The sequence below is a fragment of the Ornithorhynchus anatinus genome, chromosome 13, assembly GCF_004115215.2.
Source record: "Ornithorhynchus anatinus isolate Pmale09 chromosome 13, mOrnAna1.pri.v4, whole genome shotgun sequence".
Classification (NCBI taxonomy): domain Eukaryota; kingdom Metazoa; phylum Chordata; class Mammalia; order Monotremata; family Ornithorhynchidae; genus Ornithorhynchus; species Ornithorhynchus anatinus.
The window spans coordinates 22941576-22962290 of NC_041740.1; the positions used below are offsets into that span (position 1 = coordinate 22941576).

At 48.4% G+C, this 20715-nt stretch overlaps 1 protein-coding gene across 5 annotated transcripts in view; it reads left to right on the top strand.

Moving 5' to 3' along the window:
- Positions 1-381: 381 nt before the first annotated feature.
- Positions 382-20715, top strand: part of STARD9 (StAR related lipid transfer domain containing 9) — a 106851-nt gene continuing 86517 nt past the window's right edge. For all 5 annotated transcript variants that reach the window (XM_029078391.1, XM_029078395.1, XM_029078394.1 and 2 more), the window contains exon 1: positions 382-457. In XM_029078391.1, the coding sequence (XP_028934224.1) occupies positions 411-457 (47 nt within the window). In that variant the 5' untranslated portion in view covers positions 382-410. The remainder of the gene's footprint in view (positions 458-20715) is intronic.

The window sequence follows — 20715 nt, forward strand, 5'->3', positions numbered from 1 at the left end:
GAGGGGGCCCTGTGCGGCTGGGGGCGGGGCCTGTGCCGGAGCGGGGGCCTGTTCGATTGTGGGCGGGGCCTGTGTCGGAGGGCGGGGCCTATGCGGTTGTGGGCGGGGTCTGTGCCGGAGGGGCGTGGCCTAGTCGGCTGTGGGCGGGGCCTGGACCGGACCAGTGCGTTCGTGGGCGTGGTCTGTGCCGAAGGGGCGGGGCCTGTGCGTTTGTGGGCGCGGCCTGTGCTGAAGGGGCGAGGCCTGTGGCGACGCGGGGGTCCTGTGCCTGAGGGGCGGGGGCGGGCGGGTGTGGGCGTGGTCTGTTCCGGAGGGGAGGTGCTAGTGCCTTAGGGGGCGGGGCCTGTCCAGCCGGGGCCGGGGCCGGGGCCGGACCCGGACCCCGGGCCGGACCCCGGGTCTGCAGCAGCATGGCTAACGTGCGGGTGGCCGTGCGGGTGCGACCGCTCAGCCAAAGGTACGGCGGGGCCGCGCGTTCCTGGGGCGTCTCCCCCATCCCCCTCCGGCGGGGCGGGGTTTGGGGGTGTCCGCGGGGGAGGGCAGCGCTGCCCCCCGCAGCCCGACCGGGGCTCGGGAGGCTTCCCGGAGGCGGCGGGCGAGGGCTTCCCCTTCCCTCTCCTCGATCGGCACCGAGTGAGCGCTTAATAATGATAAAGGTAATAATAACGGCATTTGTTAAGCGCTTACACTGTGCCGAGCACTGTTCTAAGCGCCGCGGTAGACCCAAGGCCATCAGGCGGTCCCCCGTGGGGCCCACAGTCTTCATCCCCATTTTCCAGATGAGGGAACTGAGGCCCAGAGAAGTCAAGTGACTCGCCCAAAGTCACACAGCGGGCAAGTGGCGGAGGCGGGATTAGAACCCACGACCTCTGACTCCCAAGCCCGGGCTCTTTCCACTAAGCCACGCTGCTTCTCAAATACTTAACAACTACCATTATTATTTTCATTATTAACTCCCCCCTTCCACCCCAGGCCGGGAGAGAGCAGGCCCCATCTGTGTGCTCTCTTTTTTCCCAGTTCCAGGAAGAATGGCAGCGTAGGCGGTGGTTTGGATTGGCCCAGCTGGGAATCCCGGGGAGGAGGGGATTAACACTGGCAGTATTCCCTCTTTCCAATTCCTAGTCAACATAGTCAATCCGGCCCCAAATCTCGTCCGTTCCACCTTCACAACATCGCTAAAATCCACCCTTTCTTCCCCATCATTCATTCGTCCATTCAGTCGTATTTATTGAGCTCTGACTGGGCGCAGAGCAATGTACTAAGCGCTTGGGAGAGTCCGATTCGGCAACAGAGACGATCCCTGCCCAACGACGGGCTCACAGTCTAGAAAGGGGGAGACAGACAACAAAACAAGTAGACAGGCATCACTACCAGCAAAAGAGATAAATCGAATTGTAGATAAATGCACGGCGTTAATAAAATAAATAGAATAATAAATATGTACATATATACGCAAGTGCTGTGGGGAGGGGAAGGGGGTAGAGCAGAGGGTGGGAGTCGGGGTGACGGGGAGGGGCAGCGGGAAAGGGAGGGCCCAGTCTGGGAAGGCCTCCTGGAGGAGGTGGGCTCTCAGGAGGGCTTTTTGAAGAGGGCAGAAAAGTTAGTCACATGTGAGGAGGGAGGGTCAAAATGCCCCCACATGTTAATCCAACCATTCATCCCCTCCCGCCTCGGCATGACTGCATCAGCCTCCTTGCTGACTTCCCAGCCTCCTGTCTCTCCCCGCTCACCCTTACTTCACTCAACTGGCCGGATCATTTGCCTAAAATAAAAATATATTTCTCCCCCTCCTCGAGAACTTCCAGGGGTTACCAATCCACCTCCGCGACAAACCGAAACTCCTTAGTTTTTTGATGGTACTTGTTAGGTGCTTACTTTGTGCCAAGCGCTGGAATAGATACGAGTTAATCAAGTTGTCCCATGTGAGACTCACAGTCAAAGGAGGGGGGAGTAGGACTTAATCCCCATTTTACAGGTGAGGTAACTGAGTCCCAGAGAAGTTACGTGGCTTGCCCGAGGTCACACAGCAGACACCTAGCAGAGCAGAGATTAGAACCCCGGGTCCTTTGACTTCCAGGCCTGTGCTTCTTTCCAAGCTCAGTGGACAGAACACGGGTTTAGGAGTCAGAGGTCATGGGTTCTAATGCCTGCTCCATCACCTGTCAGCTGCGTGACTTTGGGCCCGCCACTTAACTCCTCAGTGCCTCAGTTCCCTCATCTTTAAAATGGGGATTAAGACTGTGAGCATCACATGGGACAACTTGATTACCCTGTGTTTAGAACAGTGCTCGGCTCAGGGTAGGAGCTTAACAAATACCAACATTATTATTATTATTATTATTACCATTGGATTTAAAGCAATCAATCACTTTGCCCCCTCTTATCTTGCTTCCCTGATTTTCTACTGCAATCCAGCACTTTCATTTAGCTCCTCTAAGGCCAACCTACTAACCATACCTCAAGTGTCATCTATCACACCGACCCCTTGCCCATGTTCTGCTTCCGGCCTACAACTCCCTTCCTATTCATATCTGACCACCGTCATCCTCCCCACCTTCAAAACCTTATTGAAATCACATGTCCTCCAAGAGGCCTTTCCTGACCAAGCCTTCATTTCCTCTACTCCCTCTCCCTTCTGCATCACCCTCGCACTCGGATTTCTACCCCACCCTCAGCACCACATTACCCGTAATTTATTTTGGGGTCTGCTCCCCAAAAAGACTCCCCCTCTAGACTTTACTGTTATATTTTACTCTCCCAGCCACATAGTACAGTGCAAACCACACAGTAAGCTCTCGGTAAACTTGATTGATCGATTGATTGATTGGAAATCCCAAGGCGGGGAAAGTAGGGAGAGGCAGGAAATGGGGCTGGAAATAGGCCGGGAGCTCAAGGGAAGAAATCAGACAATGCAGTGCCTCTGAATATGAGGAAGACGAGGCTGTGGTTGATCTTGGCTCTGGCCCCTGGACGCGATGGATCATTTATCGGTGTTCACTCCTTGGAGGCCCCCAAAGTCACCAAGGAGAGTCCCATTTTGCTGCCATTGGCGAGTTGTCGTGTCCAAATTCTCCTTGGCTCAGGCCCGCCCTTTGGGTTCCCTCTTCCCACTTGCTACTGGGATTCCACCCTCTCCTTTGTCCTCCCTGAGCCAGCAAGGTTCCAGGAGGGGTGTATGGAGGCTGGACTTCCTTCATTGGCTCAGGGTCCATCCCACCCCACTCCTCCTGGGGAGCTTCCCTTGCTTTGCTAGAGAAGCAGCGTGGCTCAGTGGAAAGAGCCTGGGCTTGGGAGTCAGAGGTCATAGGTTCAAATCCCAGCTCTGCCACTTGTCAGCTGTGTGACTGTGGGCAAGTCACTTAACTTTTCTGTGCCTCAGTTAACTCATCGGTAAAATGGGGCTTAACTGTGAGCCTCACATGGGACAACCTGATTACCTTGTGTCTATCCCAGGGCTTAGAACAGTGCTCTGCACATAGTAAGCGCTTAACAAATAGCAACTTTTTTTTTGCAAGGCTTAAATTATGCATTATTCATTTGTACTAATATCTATCTCCCCCTCTAGCCTGTAAGCTCATTATGGGCAAGGATCAAATTTGCTAACTCTGTTGTATTGTACTCTCCCAAGTTCTTAATGTGGTCATTCATTCATTCAATAGTATTTATTGAGCGCTTACTATGTGCAGAGCACTGTACTAAGCGCTTAGAATGAACAAGTCGGCAACAGATAGAGACAGTCCCTGCCGTTTGACGGGCTTACGGTCTAATCGGGGGAGACGGACAGACGAGAACGATGGCAATAAATAGAGTCGAGGGGAAGAACATCTCATAAAAACAATGGCAACTAAATAGAATCAAGGCGATGTACAATTCATTAACAAAATAAATAGGGTAATGAAAAATATATACAGTTGAGCGGACGAGTACAGTGCTGTGGGGATGGGAAGGGAGAGGTGGAGGAGCAGAGGGAAAAGGGGAAAATGAGGCTTTAGCTGCGGAGAGGTAAAGGGGGGATGGCAGAGGGAGTAGAGGGGGAAGAGGAGCTCAGTCTGGGAACGCCTCTTGGAGGAGGTGATTTTTAAGTAGGGTTTTGAAGAGGGAAAGAGAATCAGTTTGGCGGAGGTGAGGGAGGGCGTTCCAGGACCGCGGGAGGACGTGACCCAGGGGTCGACGGCGGGATAGGCGAGACCGAGGGACGGTGAGGAGGCGGGCGGCGGAGGAGCGGAGCGTGCGGGGTGGGCGGTAGAAAGAGAGAAGGGAGGAGAGGTAGGAAGGGGCAAGGTGATGGAGAGCCTTGAAGCCTAGAGTGAGGAGTTTTTGTTTGGAGCGGAGGTCGATAGGAAACCACTGGAGTTGTTTAAGAAGGGGAGTGACACGCCCAGATCGTTTCTGCAGGAAGATGAGCCGGGCAGCGGAGTGAAGAATAGACTGGAGCGGGGCAAGAGAGGAGGAAGGGAGATCAGAGAGAAGGCTGACACAGTAGTCTAGCCGGGATATAACGAGAGCCCGTAGCAGTAAGGTAGCCGTCTGGGTGGAGAGGAAAGGGCGGATCTTGGCGATATTGTAAAGGTGAAACCGGCAGGTCTCGGTAACGGATAGGATGTGTGGGGTGAACGAGAGAGACGAGTCAAGGATGACACCGAGATCGCGGGCCCGAGAGACGGGAAGGACGGTCGTGCCATCCACGGTGATAGGGAAGTCTGGGAGAGGACCGGGTTTGGGAGGGAAGATGAGGAGCTCTGTCTTGCTCATGTTGAGTTTTAGGTGGCGGGCCAACATCCAGGTGGAGACATCCCGGAGGCGGGAGGAGATGCGAGCCTGAAGGGAGGGGGAGAGGACAGGGGCGGAGATGTAGATCTGCGTGTCATCTGCGTAGAGATGGTAGTCAAAGTCGTGGGAGCGAATGAGTTCACCAAGGGAGTGAGTGTAAATGGAGAACAGAAGAGGGCCAAGAACTGACCCTTGAGGTCCTCTGTACATAGTAAGCGCTCAATAAATACCACTGATTGATTGATTGATTGGCTGTAGAAGCCTGAAACTAGAGTGCCCGACCCCAGGAGAAAGCAATTTTGCCTCCGTCGTCACAGGGAGCCCCATCAGGGCAGTCAGCTTCCAAATCTGGGCCATTTGAGACCCTAAGGAGAGAGTCATATAAGTAGGACAGTTGGTCCTGAAACAAAACTGAGGATTGTTTGGGCAGTTTTGACACTTAAAACTATTTGTAACTGTATTATCGTGAGCTTCGCCTGATATTTTGAGTTCTGGTTTGGACCCCTTTTGAGTGTGTGACTCACCTGTTTAGACTGGAAGTTCTTCGAGGGCAGAATCCACATATGCTCACCATCCCCCTTTCTCGCCTATCCCACCGTCGACCCCTGGGCCACCTCCTCCCGCTGTCCTGGAATGCCCTCCCTCCTCACCTCTGCCAAACTAATTCTCTTCCCCTCTTCAAAGCCCTACTGAGAGCTCACCTCCAAGAGGCCTTCCCAGACTGAGCTTCCCCTTTTCCCTCTGCTCCCTCTGCTGCTTCTCTGACTCCCCCTTCACCTCCCCTCAGCTAAGTCCCCTTTCCCCCCCTTTCCCTCTGCTCCTCCCCCTCTCCCTTCCCCTCCCCTCAGCATTGTGCTCGTCCGCTCATTTGTATATATTTTTATTACCCTATTTATTTTGTTAATGAGATGTACATACCCTTGATTCTATTTATTGCTATTGTTTTAATGAGATGTACATCCCCTTGATTCTTTTTATTGCTATTGTTTTTGTCTGTCTGTCTCCCCCGATTAGACTGTAAGCCCATCAATGGGCAGGGACTGTCTCTATCTGTTGCCGAATTGTACATTCCAAGCGCTTAGTACAGTGCTCTGCACATAGTAAGCACTCAATAAATACTATTGAATGAATGAATATGCTCATTTTCCCAGGATGTCTCCCAGTACACAGAGTAGGGCTTGGAACTTGAATTATTGTGATGAAGGGCATGAAGATGACAGGGACCAGGAGAGAGATTAATAAAATGATGGCAGGGGTGAGCAGGGAAGAAAGGGTGATGATGAAGAGAGGATGCCAGGGACAGTGTCAAGAATGACAGAATGAAGATGACTGGGTTGATCACCTAGATAACCTCAGATTCCCTCTTTCTTTTTTACAAGGAGAGTGATAGTCATTTTAGGTGACTAGTCTTCAGGTAAAGATGACTTCTCTTTAACCTGGACAATCTCCTCTCTAAGGACCCTTAGAGGACTCCTTGCTATATTATAAAGCTCACCCTCTTTTCCCTTGGTTAAAACCCTTCTCTTGGTTGCTCCAGGCCTCCGCGTCTCCTCCACGCAGGCTGAGTTACTTCACACCTGACTCTCCACCCCTTTCACTTCCAGATTGTCCCTCTTTATGCCTGGAGTACCTCCAGCTCTCCAGGTCATCTTCTTCCATCCCTCTAGACTGTAAGCTTGTTACGGGCAGTTAACACGTCTACTAATTCTGTATATCGTACTCTCCCAAGTGCTTAGTACAGTGCTCTGCACATAGTAAGTGCTCAACAAATGCAATGGGTTAATTGATTATTCCAGTAATTTCTGAATTTTCCTCCCCAATATTTCCAGAATCTGACTTTTCCTCTCAATTCACAAAGCCATCCCCGAAGACTTCTGAATTTCTGAAGTCCCTTGTCACTTGGAGGAGTGATTTTCCCTCCCGTTTAAATTTGCAACTTGAATAATCACATTTTTCCTACCCCTCGATATGCATTTAATTATTGAAATGAGTCAGTTAATGAATCTGTTCAATATTTATTGAGTTATCAGGGTGCCCTTCACATCTTCTGCAGCATCAGTAGTGGGCATCTTGGATGAGAACAGTCCAGGAGGCAGAACGACTTTTTACAGTTCTATGCGCAATTGTTCGAGTTTCCTAACCGCTTGATTATTTGCACCTGAAATCAGGGTCCTAATTTTACTCGTAGCACAGCTCACAGTTTTACTTCTATTTATTAGACACTGTACCAAGAACTGGGGTTGATATAAGCAACGTCTGTAACTTATTTATATTAATGTCAGTATCCCCCTCTAGACTGTAAGCTCATTGAGGGCAGGTAATGTATACTCTCCCTAATGCTTAGTACAGTTCTCTGCACACAGGAAATGCTCAATAAATACGATTGACTGACTGCCTGACCGACTTAGGAAGGAATAATAAAGCAGTAGAAGTAACAGAGAAAGACAACTGATGATAGAGAAGCTTCCGTTCAAGCACAGGAGGAAGAATGGTTAGAACTCTGGTCTGTAAAGATGCACTCTGAAGGGTCGTGATATAATGAATCGACAATATTGTTGAGTGCCAGCTACTTGCAGAGCGCTACAGGATGCTCTTCGGAGAATACTGGAGAATAAAGTAGTAGTAGAAGGCGCTATCTCTGCCCTCGAGGAGCTTACCCTGTAAAGGAGATAGACACCAAATAATTACAGCTGGGAGGAAGAAAAGACTAGCAAGAAGTCGATGTGGAAAATTGCATGCTTAAGTAGAATGTGTTCATCAATATATACAAAAGTGCAGTGTGAGGGTTGAGAGTGCCTAAGTGCTGAAGTGGAAGTTTTCTCTGGTTAAAGCCTCCTCTAGAGAAGGCTTTGAATATGGGGGAGAACCATGGTCTGGTGAATTCGGAGGGGAAGAGAGTTTCAGGCAGGTGGAAGGGCATGATCAAGAGGTCAAAGGCAGAAAAGTCGAGAATAAGGCAGAAGGAGAAGATGAATTTGGAAAGAACAAATAATGTAAACAGGAATTGTAGGAAAAGAGTAGATAAGAAGGGAAGAGCTGGTGAACTGCTTTAAGCCAATGGGTAGAAGTTTCTGCACTGTGTGGATGGGAATGGGTAACAACTGAAGGTGTTGAGGAGAGGAGATGTGCAAAATAATGTTTTAGAAGAATGATGTGGGCAGCAGAATGAAATTTTGACTCGGGAGGGGAAAGACTGAATAACCAGATTATGACAAGGTCGAAGTCTAGTGTGGTGGCTTTGTGAGCTGAGAGGAAGAGTCAGATTCTGGAAATATTGTGGAGGAAAAACTGACAGTATTTAGTGGCAAACTGAATATGAGAATTGAGAAAGACAAAGGAATCAGTCAGAGTATCAAGGTCGAGGGGCCTTGGAGGCAGGGAGGCTAGTGATGTTTTCAATCGAGATGAAAATGTTAAGTGGAGGAGTGGATTTGGATGGGTGGATGAGTTCAGTTTCAAGTATATTAAGTTTAAGATGCTGAAGAGACATATTCATTCATTCAATCATATTTATTGAGCGCTTATTGTGTGTGCTAAGAACAACAGACACATTCCCTGCCCACAGTGAGCTTTAGTCTAGAGTGGGAAACAAACAGTAAATAAATAAATTGGAAGCACAACAATCAAGATTTGCATTTATACCCTTCTCTCTCTAACCGAGGCATTTCCGATTCATGGCAACTCCGTGGATATATTTTCTCCATAATGTCCTATCTTCTGGATAACCTGGCTAATGGTTCTTCCGTTATCATTGTTATGGATTCTATCCATCTAGCCACTTGTCTGCCTCTTCCACGTTTCCCCTGGACTTTTCCTAGCACTAGTGTCTTCAGAACATTAGACCTCTCGATGATGTGTCCAAGATGTGGTAATTTAAGTCAAGTCATTTGGCCTTCCAAAGATCACCTTGGCTTAATTTGCTCCAAAACCCATTAGTTTGTTTTTCTGGCAGTCCATGATATCTGCAAAAGCCCTCTCCAACACCTCATCTCAAAAGAGTTGATGCTCTTTCTATCCTGCTGTTTCACTGTCCGGCTTTTGGATCCATATCTTTTCCCTGGAAAATCCACAGAATGAACCATTTGTATTTTTGTAGTAATTGTTAAATCAGCACGATTCATGTTGTTTTCCCAGCTCATCATGGCAAATCTTCCTAACGTTAATCTTCGGCATATTTCTTGACTACTAGTTCCTTTATTATTTGTTATCAATCCCAAGAGAAAAACGGTCAACTATTTCAATCTTCTTTCCATCTGCTACGTGTTGAAACTTCCAATGGTCATATTCGTTTTGCTCTGCTCCTTCACTTTTGATAGTTAGCCCTTCAAATCATCTTCTCTGATAATAGGTTAGTATCACCAGCATCCCGTATGTCTTTTATATTCCTTCCTCCAATCTCTACTCCCCGTTCGTCTTCATCCGGTCCAGCTTCTCTCATTCTGTATTTGGTATAAAGTTTGAGCGGATTAGGTGAGGAGATACGTGAGAGTGTTAGGAAGTAGCATGGCGGAGTGGATAAAGCATGGATGTGGAAGTCAGAAGGTCATGGGTTCTAATCCCAGCTCTGCCACTTGTCTGCTGTGTGACCTTGGGCAAATCACTTTACTTCTCTGTGCCTCAGTTACCTCATCTGTAAAATGGGGGTTGAGACTGTGAGCCCCATGTGGGATGGGGACTCTATCCACCCCAATTTGCTTGTATCCACCCCTGCGCTTAATACAGTTCCTAGCACACAGTAAGCGCTTAACAAATGCCTCAATTATTATTGTAAAAGCTGCAAGCAAACTAATCCCCCTAGGTGTGCCTAATTACTTAATGGCCTCATAATAAGGAACCCAAGTATTCCATAGCTTTGCTACTCCAGGAAAGTCCATCACAACATATCTTTCCTTGGTCCATCCAGCTAAAATAATAATAAGAAAATCGTGTTTATTGAGCACTTACTGGGAGAGTTGGGAGAGTTCAATACACAATAAACAGCTGCCCACAACAAGTTTACAGTCTCGTTAGCTTCATAGCTCCCTCAGCCCTGGCCTCCACTAAGTGCTTGAGAGAGTACAGTACGGCATTAATCCACTCGATCGTATTTCTTGAGCGCTTACTGTGTGCAGACCGCTGTACTAAGCACTTGGGAGAGTACAGTATGCAATAAATAGAAACTTTTCCCACCCACAACAGGTTTACATAGCTGTTCATAGCTTCATAGCTCCTGCAGTCCCGGCCTCCAGGAAGCTCCTTCTGGGTGGACAACAGTCCAGCGGTGTCCCGTGGGCCAAGACTGCTGGGTGCCTGCTGACCGGAAACGGTCCCTGCAGTGATTTGGCCGGGCTCTGCCCACCCCCAAAGAAGAAACACTCACTTCGGCCCCTCCCATCCACGCACGTGGTCGGGGGGGTCAGGGCCAGGCCGGGGGGAGACCAGAAGCATCCTTTGCACCCCTGGGCAGGCGAGTCCTCTCTCCCTTCATCCTTGGCTTCACATCCCATGAGTATTACCCCAAACCCATCATCATCAATGTCATCAGTGGGATTTATTGATCGCTTATAATGTACAGAACAATCCATATCGCTGACAGGGCCGGGCAGCGGCGGCGGCTTCTCTCTGGGGATCTCCAACCTGAGTCACTCCCCCAGCTCCCCGTTGCTCCCGGGTCTAAATTCTCCCTCCATCAGAGAGGTCTACCCGTGGTCTAACTTCAGCTCCGTCTAGGGCAACTAATTCCCCTTTCCCCCTGCTCTGCCCCCGTGGAGATAGGAGCCGCATACCCCTTCCTGCCAGGTGGAAAGAGCATGGCCGGGGAGTCAGAAGGTTATGGGTTCTAATCCTGGCTCCGCCACTTGTCTGTCGTGTCATCTTGGGCAAGGCACTTCACTTCCCTGGGCCTCAGTTACCTCATCGGTAAAATGGGGGTTGAGACTGTGAGCCCCATGTGGGACAGGGACTCTACCCCAATTTGCTTGTAGCCACCCCTGGGCTTAATACAGTGCCTGGTACATAGTAAGCACTTAATAAATAGCATTATTATTATTATTATTAGGGGGGAAACAGACATAAATATAAATGAATAAATTACAGATACGTACGTCACTAAATCCTGTCGATTCAACCGTCACACAACATGCATAATGGCATAATGATCCTGGGAGTCAGAAGGTCATGAGTTCTAATCCTGGCTCCACTGCTTGTCCGTTGTGTGACCTTGGGCAAGTCACTTAACTTCTTTATACCTCAGTTCCCTCATCTGTAAAATGGGGATTAAGACTGGGAGCCCCATGTGAGACAGGGACTGGGTCCAACCAGATTACCTTGTATCTACCCAGCCCTTAGAAAAGTGTCTGGCACATGGGAGGTGCTTAACAAATACCATTAAAAAAAAAAAAAGAAATCGCTAAAATCCGCCCTTTCCTCACCATCCAAACTCGTTAATCCAAAGATTTATCCTATCCCACTTGGATTACTGTATCAGCCTCCTTGCAGACCTCCCAGCCTCCTGTCTTTCCCCTACTCCAGTCTATATTTCATTCATTTGTTTATTCATTCATTTATTTAAATGCCCTACCCACCCCCTCAGGTACCCCTGTTTCCTGCCAGGGGTCCAGACCGCCTTGTTCCCCCTCGGCTCGGCAATGGCCTGGACTCTGTGGTCTGAGGGAGCCAGAGACCCTCCAAGGCAACCGAGGGTCTTCCCTTGCTCCTCCTTCTCCTCGTTAATAATCATAATAAGGATGATCATTATTATTTTAATGATTGTGGTATTTGTTAAGCGCTTACTATGTGTCAGGAACTGTACTAAGAGCTGGGTTGGATACAAACAAATCAGGTTGGACACAGTCCCTGTCCCACATGGGGCTCTCAGTCTCTACCCCCATTTTATAGATGAGGTAACTGAGACCCAGAGAAGTAAAGTGACTTGTCCAAGATCACACAGCAGATGAGTGGTGGAGTAGGGATTAGAACTCATGACCTTCTGACTCCCAGGCCCAGACTCAGCCACTACGCCATGCTGTTTCTCAGCGCTTGGGAGAGTACAGCACAACAACAGCGTGGCTTAGTGAAAAGAGCACGGCTTGGGAGTCAGAGGTCATGGGTTCTGATCCCGGCTCCACTGCTTGTCAGCTCTGTGACCTTGGAAAAGTCACTTCACTTCTCTGGGCCTCAGTTACCTCATCTGGAAAATGGGGATGAAGTCTGTGAGCCCTATGTGGGACAACCAGATTACCTTGTGCTTTGGCACATAGTAAGCGCTTAAATACCAACATCATTAACAATAGACACATTCCCCCCACAGCCACCTGAGCGCAAGGAGAAACGGAGGAGGCGGGCTACAGGGGAGCCAGGGAACGGCTGTGCGGGAGCCAGTGACCTTCGGGGACCTGGTCGTACAATTCTCCGTGGACCTAAAGGTGGAGATGTTATGAAGGCATGAGGAAATGCGAGATTACAGAAGAGGTGGGGGGTTGGGGCTAGGGGGGTAAATTTAGGGATCATCTTCTGTGGTGATAGCCACAACTCGGAATGTAAAGGGAAAAAAGGGTACCCAGGACAGAATCTAGAGGTAAATCTACAATTATAGGTGAGAGGCAGAAGAGGAGCCCGTAAAAGCTACTGAGAGAAAGTGACCAGAGAGGAGAAGCTATGGATTGCTCCCTTATTAAGTGAATGAAAGCTGTGAACCCCTAAAACAGTCAACCATGGCCACCATCAAGCGCATTACGCTCGGTTGGTGCTCATGTTGGATGCTAAAACCTGAGAAGGAGAAAGGCCTATTGAAAGAGCAAGTCAGAGTCCAGTCCTGTCTCCGCCATTTGTCTGCTGTGTGATCTGGGACAAGTCAATTTTTCGGTGCCTCAATCTGTAAAATGGGGATTAAATCCTATGCCATCCTACTTGAAACTGGGAGCCCCATACATGGCAGGGGCAGGGTCCAACCTGAATATCTTCCATCTATCCCAGCGCTTAGTACAAGTGCAATAATCAGTTAAATGGTAGTACTTATCAGGCACGTACCATTTTCTGAGAACTGTGGTAAACTGAGGAGCAGCGTGGCTTAGTGGAAAGAGCATGGTCTTGGGAGTCAGAGGTCGTGGGTTCTAATCCAGGCCCCGTCACTTGTTGGCTGTGTGACTTTGGGCAAGTCACTTCACTTCTCTGAGCCTCAGTTACCCCAACTGTAAAATGGAGATTAAGACTGTGAGCCCCACGTGGGACAGCCTGATTACCTTGTATCTACCCCAGTGCTGAGAACAGTGCTTGGCACATAGCACTTAACAAATACCGTAATTATTATTATTATTAAATGGGAGAACACAGAGTTAGCAGACAGACATAAAATGGATATGAAGAAAGATAGTGTTCCCAAGAGAAGCCTGGGCGGCACTGTCATAGGCGGCTGAGAGATCAAAGAGGATTAGAGTGGGGTCCGTTAAATATGACATGGTCATCGTTGACCTGGGAGAGAGCAGTCTCAATGGAATGAAGACCATGGAAACTGGATCCTAATGGGTTAGTAATAATAATAATTATTGTTATAGCATTCTTTAAGCACTTACTATGTGTCAAACATTGTTCAAAGTACTGAAGTGGGCACAAGATATCACAGTGGACATGGACCCTGTCCCGTATGGGGCCCACTGTCTAAGCAGGTGGGGGAACGATTTAATCTCCATTTTCCAGATGAGAAAACACGGATAAGTTAAATGACCAATCCAAGTTCACACAACTGACCAGTGGCAGAGAGTGGCTCAGTGGAAAGAGCCTGGGCTTGGGAGTCAGAGGTCATGGGTTCAAATCCCAGCTCTGCCACTTGTCAGCTGTGTGACTGTGGGCAAGTCGCTTCACTTTTCTTTGCCTCAGTTACCTCATCTGTAAAATGGGGATTAAGACTGTGAGCCTCATGTGGGACAACATGATGACTCTGTATCTACCCCAGCGCTTAGCACATATACCAACATCATTATTAGTATTATTATTATTATTATAGAGCCGGGATTAGGACCAAAATCTTCTGACTCCCAGGCCCATGTTCTCTCCACTAGACCATGCTGCTTTCCAATAAACATTCCCCCCAACAGGGACTTGGACCCCGGACCCTCAGATTTAAAATCTGATGTTGAACCGACTGAGCTACCCAGGTTAAGAAGGGATTTGGAGGAGGGGAAATAGAGGCAGCAGTCTGTCCAGAAGCGAGGAGATGCAGTGATAGTTGGAGGGTCCAGTGAGATCCAGAAAAACTTTTTTTAAAATTATAAACGTGAACATCTTTGAAAGCAGAAGGGAAGAAGTCATCATAATAATGTTGGTATTTGTTAAGCGCTTACTATGTGCCGAGCACTGTTCTAAGCGCTGGGGTAGAACGAGAACGACGAGCAGTTAAGGATGAGGGTCAGAAAGGGAAGAGAGTGGAAGTCACATCTTCTCCAGGAAGCCTACCCTTAACTGATTTCCAATTTAGAGAAGCAGCGTGGCTCAGTGGAAAGAGCCCAGGCTTGGGAGTCAGAGGTCGTGGGTTCTAATTCCTGCTCTGCCACTTGCCAGCTGTGTGACTTTGGGCCAGTCACTTAACTTCTCTGTGCCTCAGTTACCTCATCTGTAAAATGGGGATTAAAACTGTGAGCCCCACGTGGGACAACCTGATCACCTTGTATCCCCCAGTGCTTAGAACAGTGCTTTGCACATAGTAAGCGCTTAAATACCACAATTTATTTTTTATTTTTATCTCCCCACATTATATCTTCCAACTACCATTTCAGCACTTCTGCACCACCTAAACATTTTAAATACTCACAACCCCCAAAACTCTTAAGTGTGTTAATTCTTCTATTACCTGCTCCTGTCTGAGGTTTATTCTCGTGTCTGTCTCCCTCACTAGACTGTAAACTATTAATTCTGTGGTACTTTCTCACGTGTAGCACGGTGCCCCGCATTCAGTAGATGCTCAATAAATACTATTGATGGCCCCCTTATTAAGCGAATGAAAGCTGTATGCTTCTAATGTAGTCGCCCAATCCTCTAGGAGATAAGATTATTGTGGGCAGGGAACAAGACCACCAACTTTGTTGTATTGACCTCTGCCAAGCGCTGTACACAACAGTAAAGGCTTAGTAAAAACGATTGATCGATTGGTTGACCGTAGCCTCTGTTGAGCGCTCAGAACAGTGTGTTACATTCCGTGGGTACTCGATAAATGCCAATTTTGCTCCTATCAGTGGTCTGTTTCTGCATCGTGGGAATAGTCCAGCGCTCAGCTAATCTCTGCCCTGGTACCGACACAGCCCTGGATTCCTTTACATCTGGTGTTTTTATTTTCAGCTTCCAACTCCCCTCCCCTTTGGCTCCTGCTTCGGAGTCCCGTGGCTGGAAGTTGAGCCTGTGTTTCCAGAGACCTGGGAAGGGGATGCAACGGTTCTGGAATGATGTGTAGGAGATGGGCAGGGGTTCCCCCCCCCAGAGAAAGACTGATGCAGATGGCACGTATGATGTTGTTATGTCACTCTGCGTGCCCACTGTAACACGTGTTAGGTCACGGGCATCTGGGTCCCTGCAATCCATGATGGCTGTTTGCGGCCATCCCGACCACCGGCCCAGTCCAGGTTTTGGTCTCCCATGGAGATGCATAACAGTGTGAGCAGTTGGCAGTTGATTTCTCAGGCGATTCCTCCTCCCCACTTTGCAGCCAGGCCACCTCTCAGCCACCTCAGGTCCCTTCTTAGGCTCTAATCTGTGCTCTTTCTAACACTCCATACAGTGCTTTGCACACAGTAAGTGCTCAGTAAATACGATTGAATGAATTTGGGGTTGCTCTACTCCCAAGTGTGTCTAGCCATGCTAAATATACAGCAGAGCTGTCCTTTGTGCTCGAAGATGATGGTGAATCTCACCGATGGGTGCGTATGTGGTTGAAACCTCCAATGCAAGACCCACAGTTTAAGTGTCTATTTCTGTAAATGTCTCTCTCTCCCCCGATAGATGGTAAGCTCCTCAAGGGCAGGGAAACTGTTTTCTAACTCTCTACTCTCCCAGGTTTTATCACGGTGCTCTGAAAACAGTAGGAGCTCTTCCTCGGTCTTGGAACTTCCTCCTTATTTTTATCTTTTTGGGTTTTTTAATGGTATTTTGTAAGCACTTACTATGTGCCAGGCACTCTCCTAAGCAGTGGGGTAGATGCAATCTAAACAGGTTGGATCCAGTCCCTGTCCCACACAGGGCTCACAGCCGTAATCCCCATTTTACAGATGAGGTAACTGAGGCCCTGAGAAGTTCAATAACTTGACCAACGTCACACAGCTGACAAATGATAGAAGCAGGATTAGAACCCAGGTCCTCCTGACCCCCATGCTCTACCCACTAGGCCACACGCCTCTTCTGTATCTGACATTCAATACTCTTCCCGCCTACAAAACCCTCCTAACGTCACGTTTCCTCCGAGAGGCCTTCCCTGACTAACGGCTCGCTCCCCCATCTGTCCTCCCCTCCTCTCTGACAAATCACTTCCGTGTGTATCGTTTAATCATTTTGATACTCACCCTAGCCTCACAGCATCTATGTTACTGTCCTTATACTCTACTATTTCCCCTCTCTGTAATTTAGTTTAATGTTTGTCTCTCCCTGTAGACTCTAAGCTCCTCGAGGCCAGGAATTGCATCTAGCAACTCTATTATATTATACTTTCCCAAGAGCTTAGTACAGTATTCAGTCCACAGTAAGCATTCAATAAATATCATTGATTGGATAAATATTATTGATGGTGATGATGATGTGTTTTTAGAAGGTGAGAAGGAACAGAGTCAGATCCATAGGTAAAGGAGGAAGATTTTTAAAGTAGGCAGGTTATTTTTTCAGAGTTTACTGGGTGGGATGAGAATGGTTTGGGGGGGTGGGCAGTGAGTTGGAAGGTGGGGAGGGTACCTGGGGGAACTCAGGCCTGATGGTTTCAATTTTGTCAAGAAAGTAGTTGGCAAAATCAACAGGGAGCACTGGAGGGGAAGGTTGGGGCACTGGGTGCTTCAGTAGGAGGTGAAAGGTCTGGAATAATTAGTGGCACAGTGAACTTCGGAGTCAACGAGAAAGAAGAAATGTCACAGAGTGGAAGCAATGCAGAGATGACATATCAAAATAGCAAGGGAAGATGAATTTGAAGCAGCAGAAGTCTAGATTTCCTCTATCCATGCTCTGCCGCACGTGGAGATAATTCAGGGCTGGGAATTGGTGACATGAGTGATAGAGGGGCGGTGAGAAATAAAGTGGAGGTCATTGGGGAGGGTTGTCACCGACCAACCTCAAAAGGGAAGAGTTGGGACCGGTTCTGTTTTGAATTTCAAGTCAAGAATGAACGAGAAACCCCAGGTGGTACAAAGGATAAAAAGTTTATTGAACACAAATATTAATCCAAGTTGAGAAGCAGCATGGCACAGTGGATAGAGCAGAGGCTTGGGAGTCAGGAGGTCATGGGTTCTAATCCCGGCTCCACCACTTGTCTGCTGGTACCTTGTGCAAGTCACTTCACTTTTTGTGCCTCAGCTTCCTCATCTGTAAAAGGGGGATTAAGACACTGAGCCCCATGTAGGACAGGAACTATGTATCCAACCTGATTTGCTTGTATCCACCCCAGCTTTTAGAACAGATCCTGGCACATAATAAGCACTTAACAAATACCATAATTATTATAATTATTAGTAAACGATCAGATAAGCACCTGAATTTAGTTCTTTGTAGCTAGTATTTAGTCCGATATAGCCTCAGTGGCCTCTATCCATCCCTTCGCACGCCCTGGGGTCAGCTGATTACAGTAGTTTAATACTTACAGCTCCGATGGTCACCGACCTCCTGAGTACCCCGCCCTAACTCAGGACCGCAGGACACCCTGGGTTCTTATACCCCTTCACCAGCTGCAGAAATGCTGAGCGCTGTCGCATCCTCACCCCGTGATTGTCCTCACCCTGGGGTAACCTGGAGCCTTTGCCCTTCAGCACGTATGCCATACCATCTCACCACTTGAACGGGGCGAGGGTCTGACCTTCCAGCGCGAAGTCCTCAGTTACTGTGTCCGGGACCCTTATGTGTGTGGGGTAGATGGTCACAAGAGGATCCCCAACAGGAGATGAGCGGTGGAAGAAGAGCTGCTGAGTGAACTGGAGAAGGAGCAGTAAGTGTGACAGGAGCTGTGTCAGCTGTGTGACTTTGGGCAAGTCACTTAACTTCTTGGTGCCTCGGTTACCTCATCTGTAAAATGGGGATTAAGACTGTGAGCCCCACGTGGGACAACCTGATTCCCCTGTGTCTACCCCAGCGCTTAGAACAGTGCTCGGCACATAGTAAGCACTTAACAAATACCAACATTATTATTATTAGGAGGATAACCGGGTAAAGAACCTGTGGGCAAATTCAAGGATTGAAAGTGTTTCAAGGAGGAGGGAATCGACTTGTGTTGAAGGCAGCCAAGAGGACCAGGAGGATTAAGAGAGAATAGACCGCCTTTTAATTTGGCTATGAACAGATCGTTGGTGTCCTCGGAGAGTGCTACTGCCTTGGACTGAAGAAGTTGAAGCTCTGAGAGCTCAGGAGGGAGCTAGAGGTTTGCAGTAGTTGGAGAGGGGTTTCGGGATAGGAACCGATGAGGAAAGAATAGAAGAGTTGGTGAACAGAAGTGAGAGAGCTGAATTATAGCAGGAGAGAATTCATTTGAAGTGGGAGAAGATGACCCAGTGTCTGGATTTCTGCCAGGTACATTCAAGTATATATGTACAGGAGCAGCAGCGTGGCTTAGTGGAGAGAGCACGAGCTTTAGAGTCAGAGGTCATGGGTTCTAACCCCGGCTCCGCCACCTGTTGACTGTGTGCTTTTGGGCAAGTCACTTAATTTCTCTGTGCCTCACTTACCTCATCTGTGAAACGGGGAGTAAGACTGTGAGCCCCACGTGGGACAACCTGCTAACCTCGTATCTATCCCAGCATTTAGAACATAGGAAGCACTTAACAAATGTCATCATATTATTATTACAGGAGCAGAGGGAGCAGACAGTGAAGGCTAATGGTTGGTATTGCATGAGTAAGAGAGAGATGGGAGTAAGAGCGTTAAATTTGGTGTAAAGCCAGAGTTGAAAGGGTGGATTTGAGCAAAGAAGAGTGCGGAAGAGTGTATGGGGAGTTCAGGAGGGGTGGCGGATTGGATTCAGTCTGGAGGTTAAGTGAAAGGTGAGGACCAAATTTGAGAGAGAGTGGATGTGGGTGAATTGATGATGATCAGATAGTGGTATGTGGAAGGCGCTGAGATTAGCGAAGGAGCACTATCTGGAGATAATGAGTGACTGATGTGGGGTGAAGGAAGAGGTCTCCCGAATTTTCTAAATTAAAGGAAGCAGATGTTCCAAGCATCAGAGGGTGAAGACCCCAAGGGTTAGACTTGGAGAAGAGAATAAAAGCTGGAAGAAGAGAAAGTTGTCAGAAATGCAGAGATGGGGCAAGGAGGGCTGTAGGTATCAGTGACTGATAGCTGCGAAGGGAGACTGTGTGGGATTCAAACAAAGGGAAGGTTAGTGAAGGAGTGGATGACATAGCTCTATAGCAGGAGTGACTTTGAGGGGCAAGGAGTAGGCCAACATCTTCCCCTTTCCCTACTGTAGGTGGGAGAGGTGGTAGAAAGTGAGCCCCTCTGCCCCAGAGAGAGGCTTCTCTGACTTCATCTTACCGCATCTGTGAGAGAGACTCCCAAATCTACCTGGCTACTCCCAATCTCTCTCATCTGCTGCAATCTCCTCTTTCCTATGGCCTACAGGACATTTCTACCTGGATGTCCTGCCAGCAGCTTCTCAACATGACCCTGAACTGTCCATCTTCCCTCCCAAATCTGATCTACCTAACTTTCCCACTGCATTTAACACCACCACCATCCTCCCCTGCCTTCTCTTCCACACACCCACTCCCTGCAAATCTGTCCCGTTTCCCCAGAGAGACCACCAATCCTTTGAGCCGTACCAATTTTCTCAAATCATCTGGCCCCATTTAGTCTCCACACCCAAACTACCTTCCATTGATGACCCAACTGATATCCTCAGCACAGCCCTCTCTGCTGAACTCAACTCACTCGCTCTGCTATCCCATCGCTGATCCTGTACCACTAACTCACAGTGCTGGATCGCCTCCACGGTGTACTTCCTTCACTCCTTTGCTTGAACCACGGGTACTGCTGCCAGATAGTAGGTTGATCTGGTCCATCTTAAACTCATCCTTGCCTGCTTTAGTTCTGCCCTCTTCTCCGCCCAACAACATTATTTCTCCATTTTTATTGACTCCCATGTCGGTTGGCCTCACCAGTTGTTTCAGAAGTTTAACTCCCTCCTCAAATCCATCTCCTTGCTCCCCAGATCGCTTTCCCCTAATGATCTGACCAGGTATTCCATTGACAAAATTGAAACCATCAGACGTGATCTCCCTAAAATCCCTGCTGCTCTTCTCCAGTCCCTCCCTCCTCCTGCCCCTTGTTTGACTCTCCCATCTTTCCCAGCAGTAACTCAAGGGGAGATTTCCCAACTACTCTTAAAATCCTGTGCTTCTGACCCCATCCCTTTGCACTTTATAACAATGTTGGTATTTGTTAAGCGCTTACTATGTGCAGAGCACTGTTCTAAGCGCTGGGGTAGATACAGGGTCATCAGGTTGTCTCACGTGAGGCTCACACTCTAAATGCCCATTTTACAGATAAGGAAACTGAGGCACAGAGAAGTTGAGTGACTTTCCCACAGTCACATAGCTGACAAGTGGCAGAGGCGGATTTTGAACCCATGACCTCTGACTCCCAAGCCTGTGCTCTTTCCACTGAGCCACGCTTTGCCCCTCCTTGACTGCCATCTTTAACTGTTCACTCTTCAATGGCTTCTTTCCCCAAACTTCCATCATGCTCATGTCTTCCCTATCCTAAAAAACCCTCCCTTGACCCCACAACTCCCTCCAG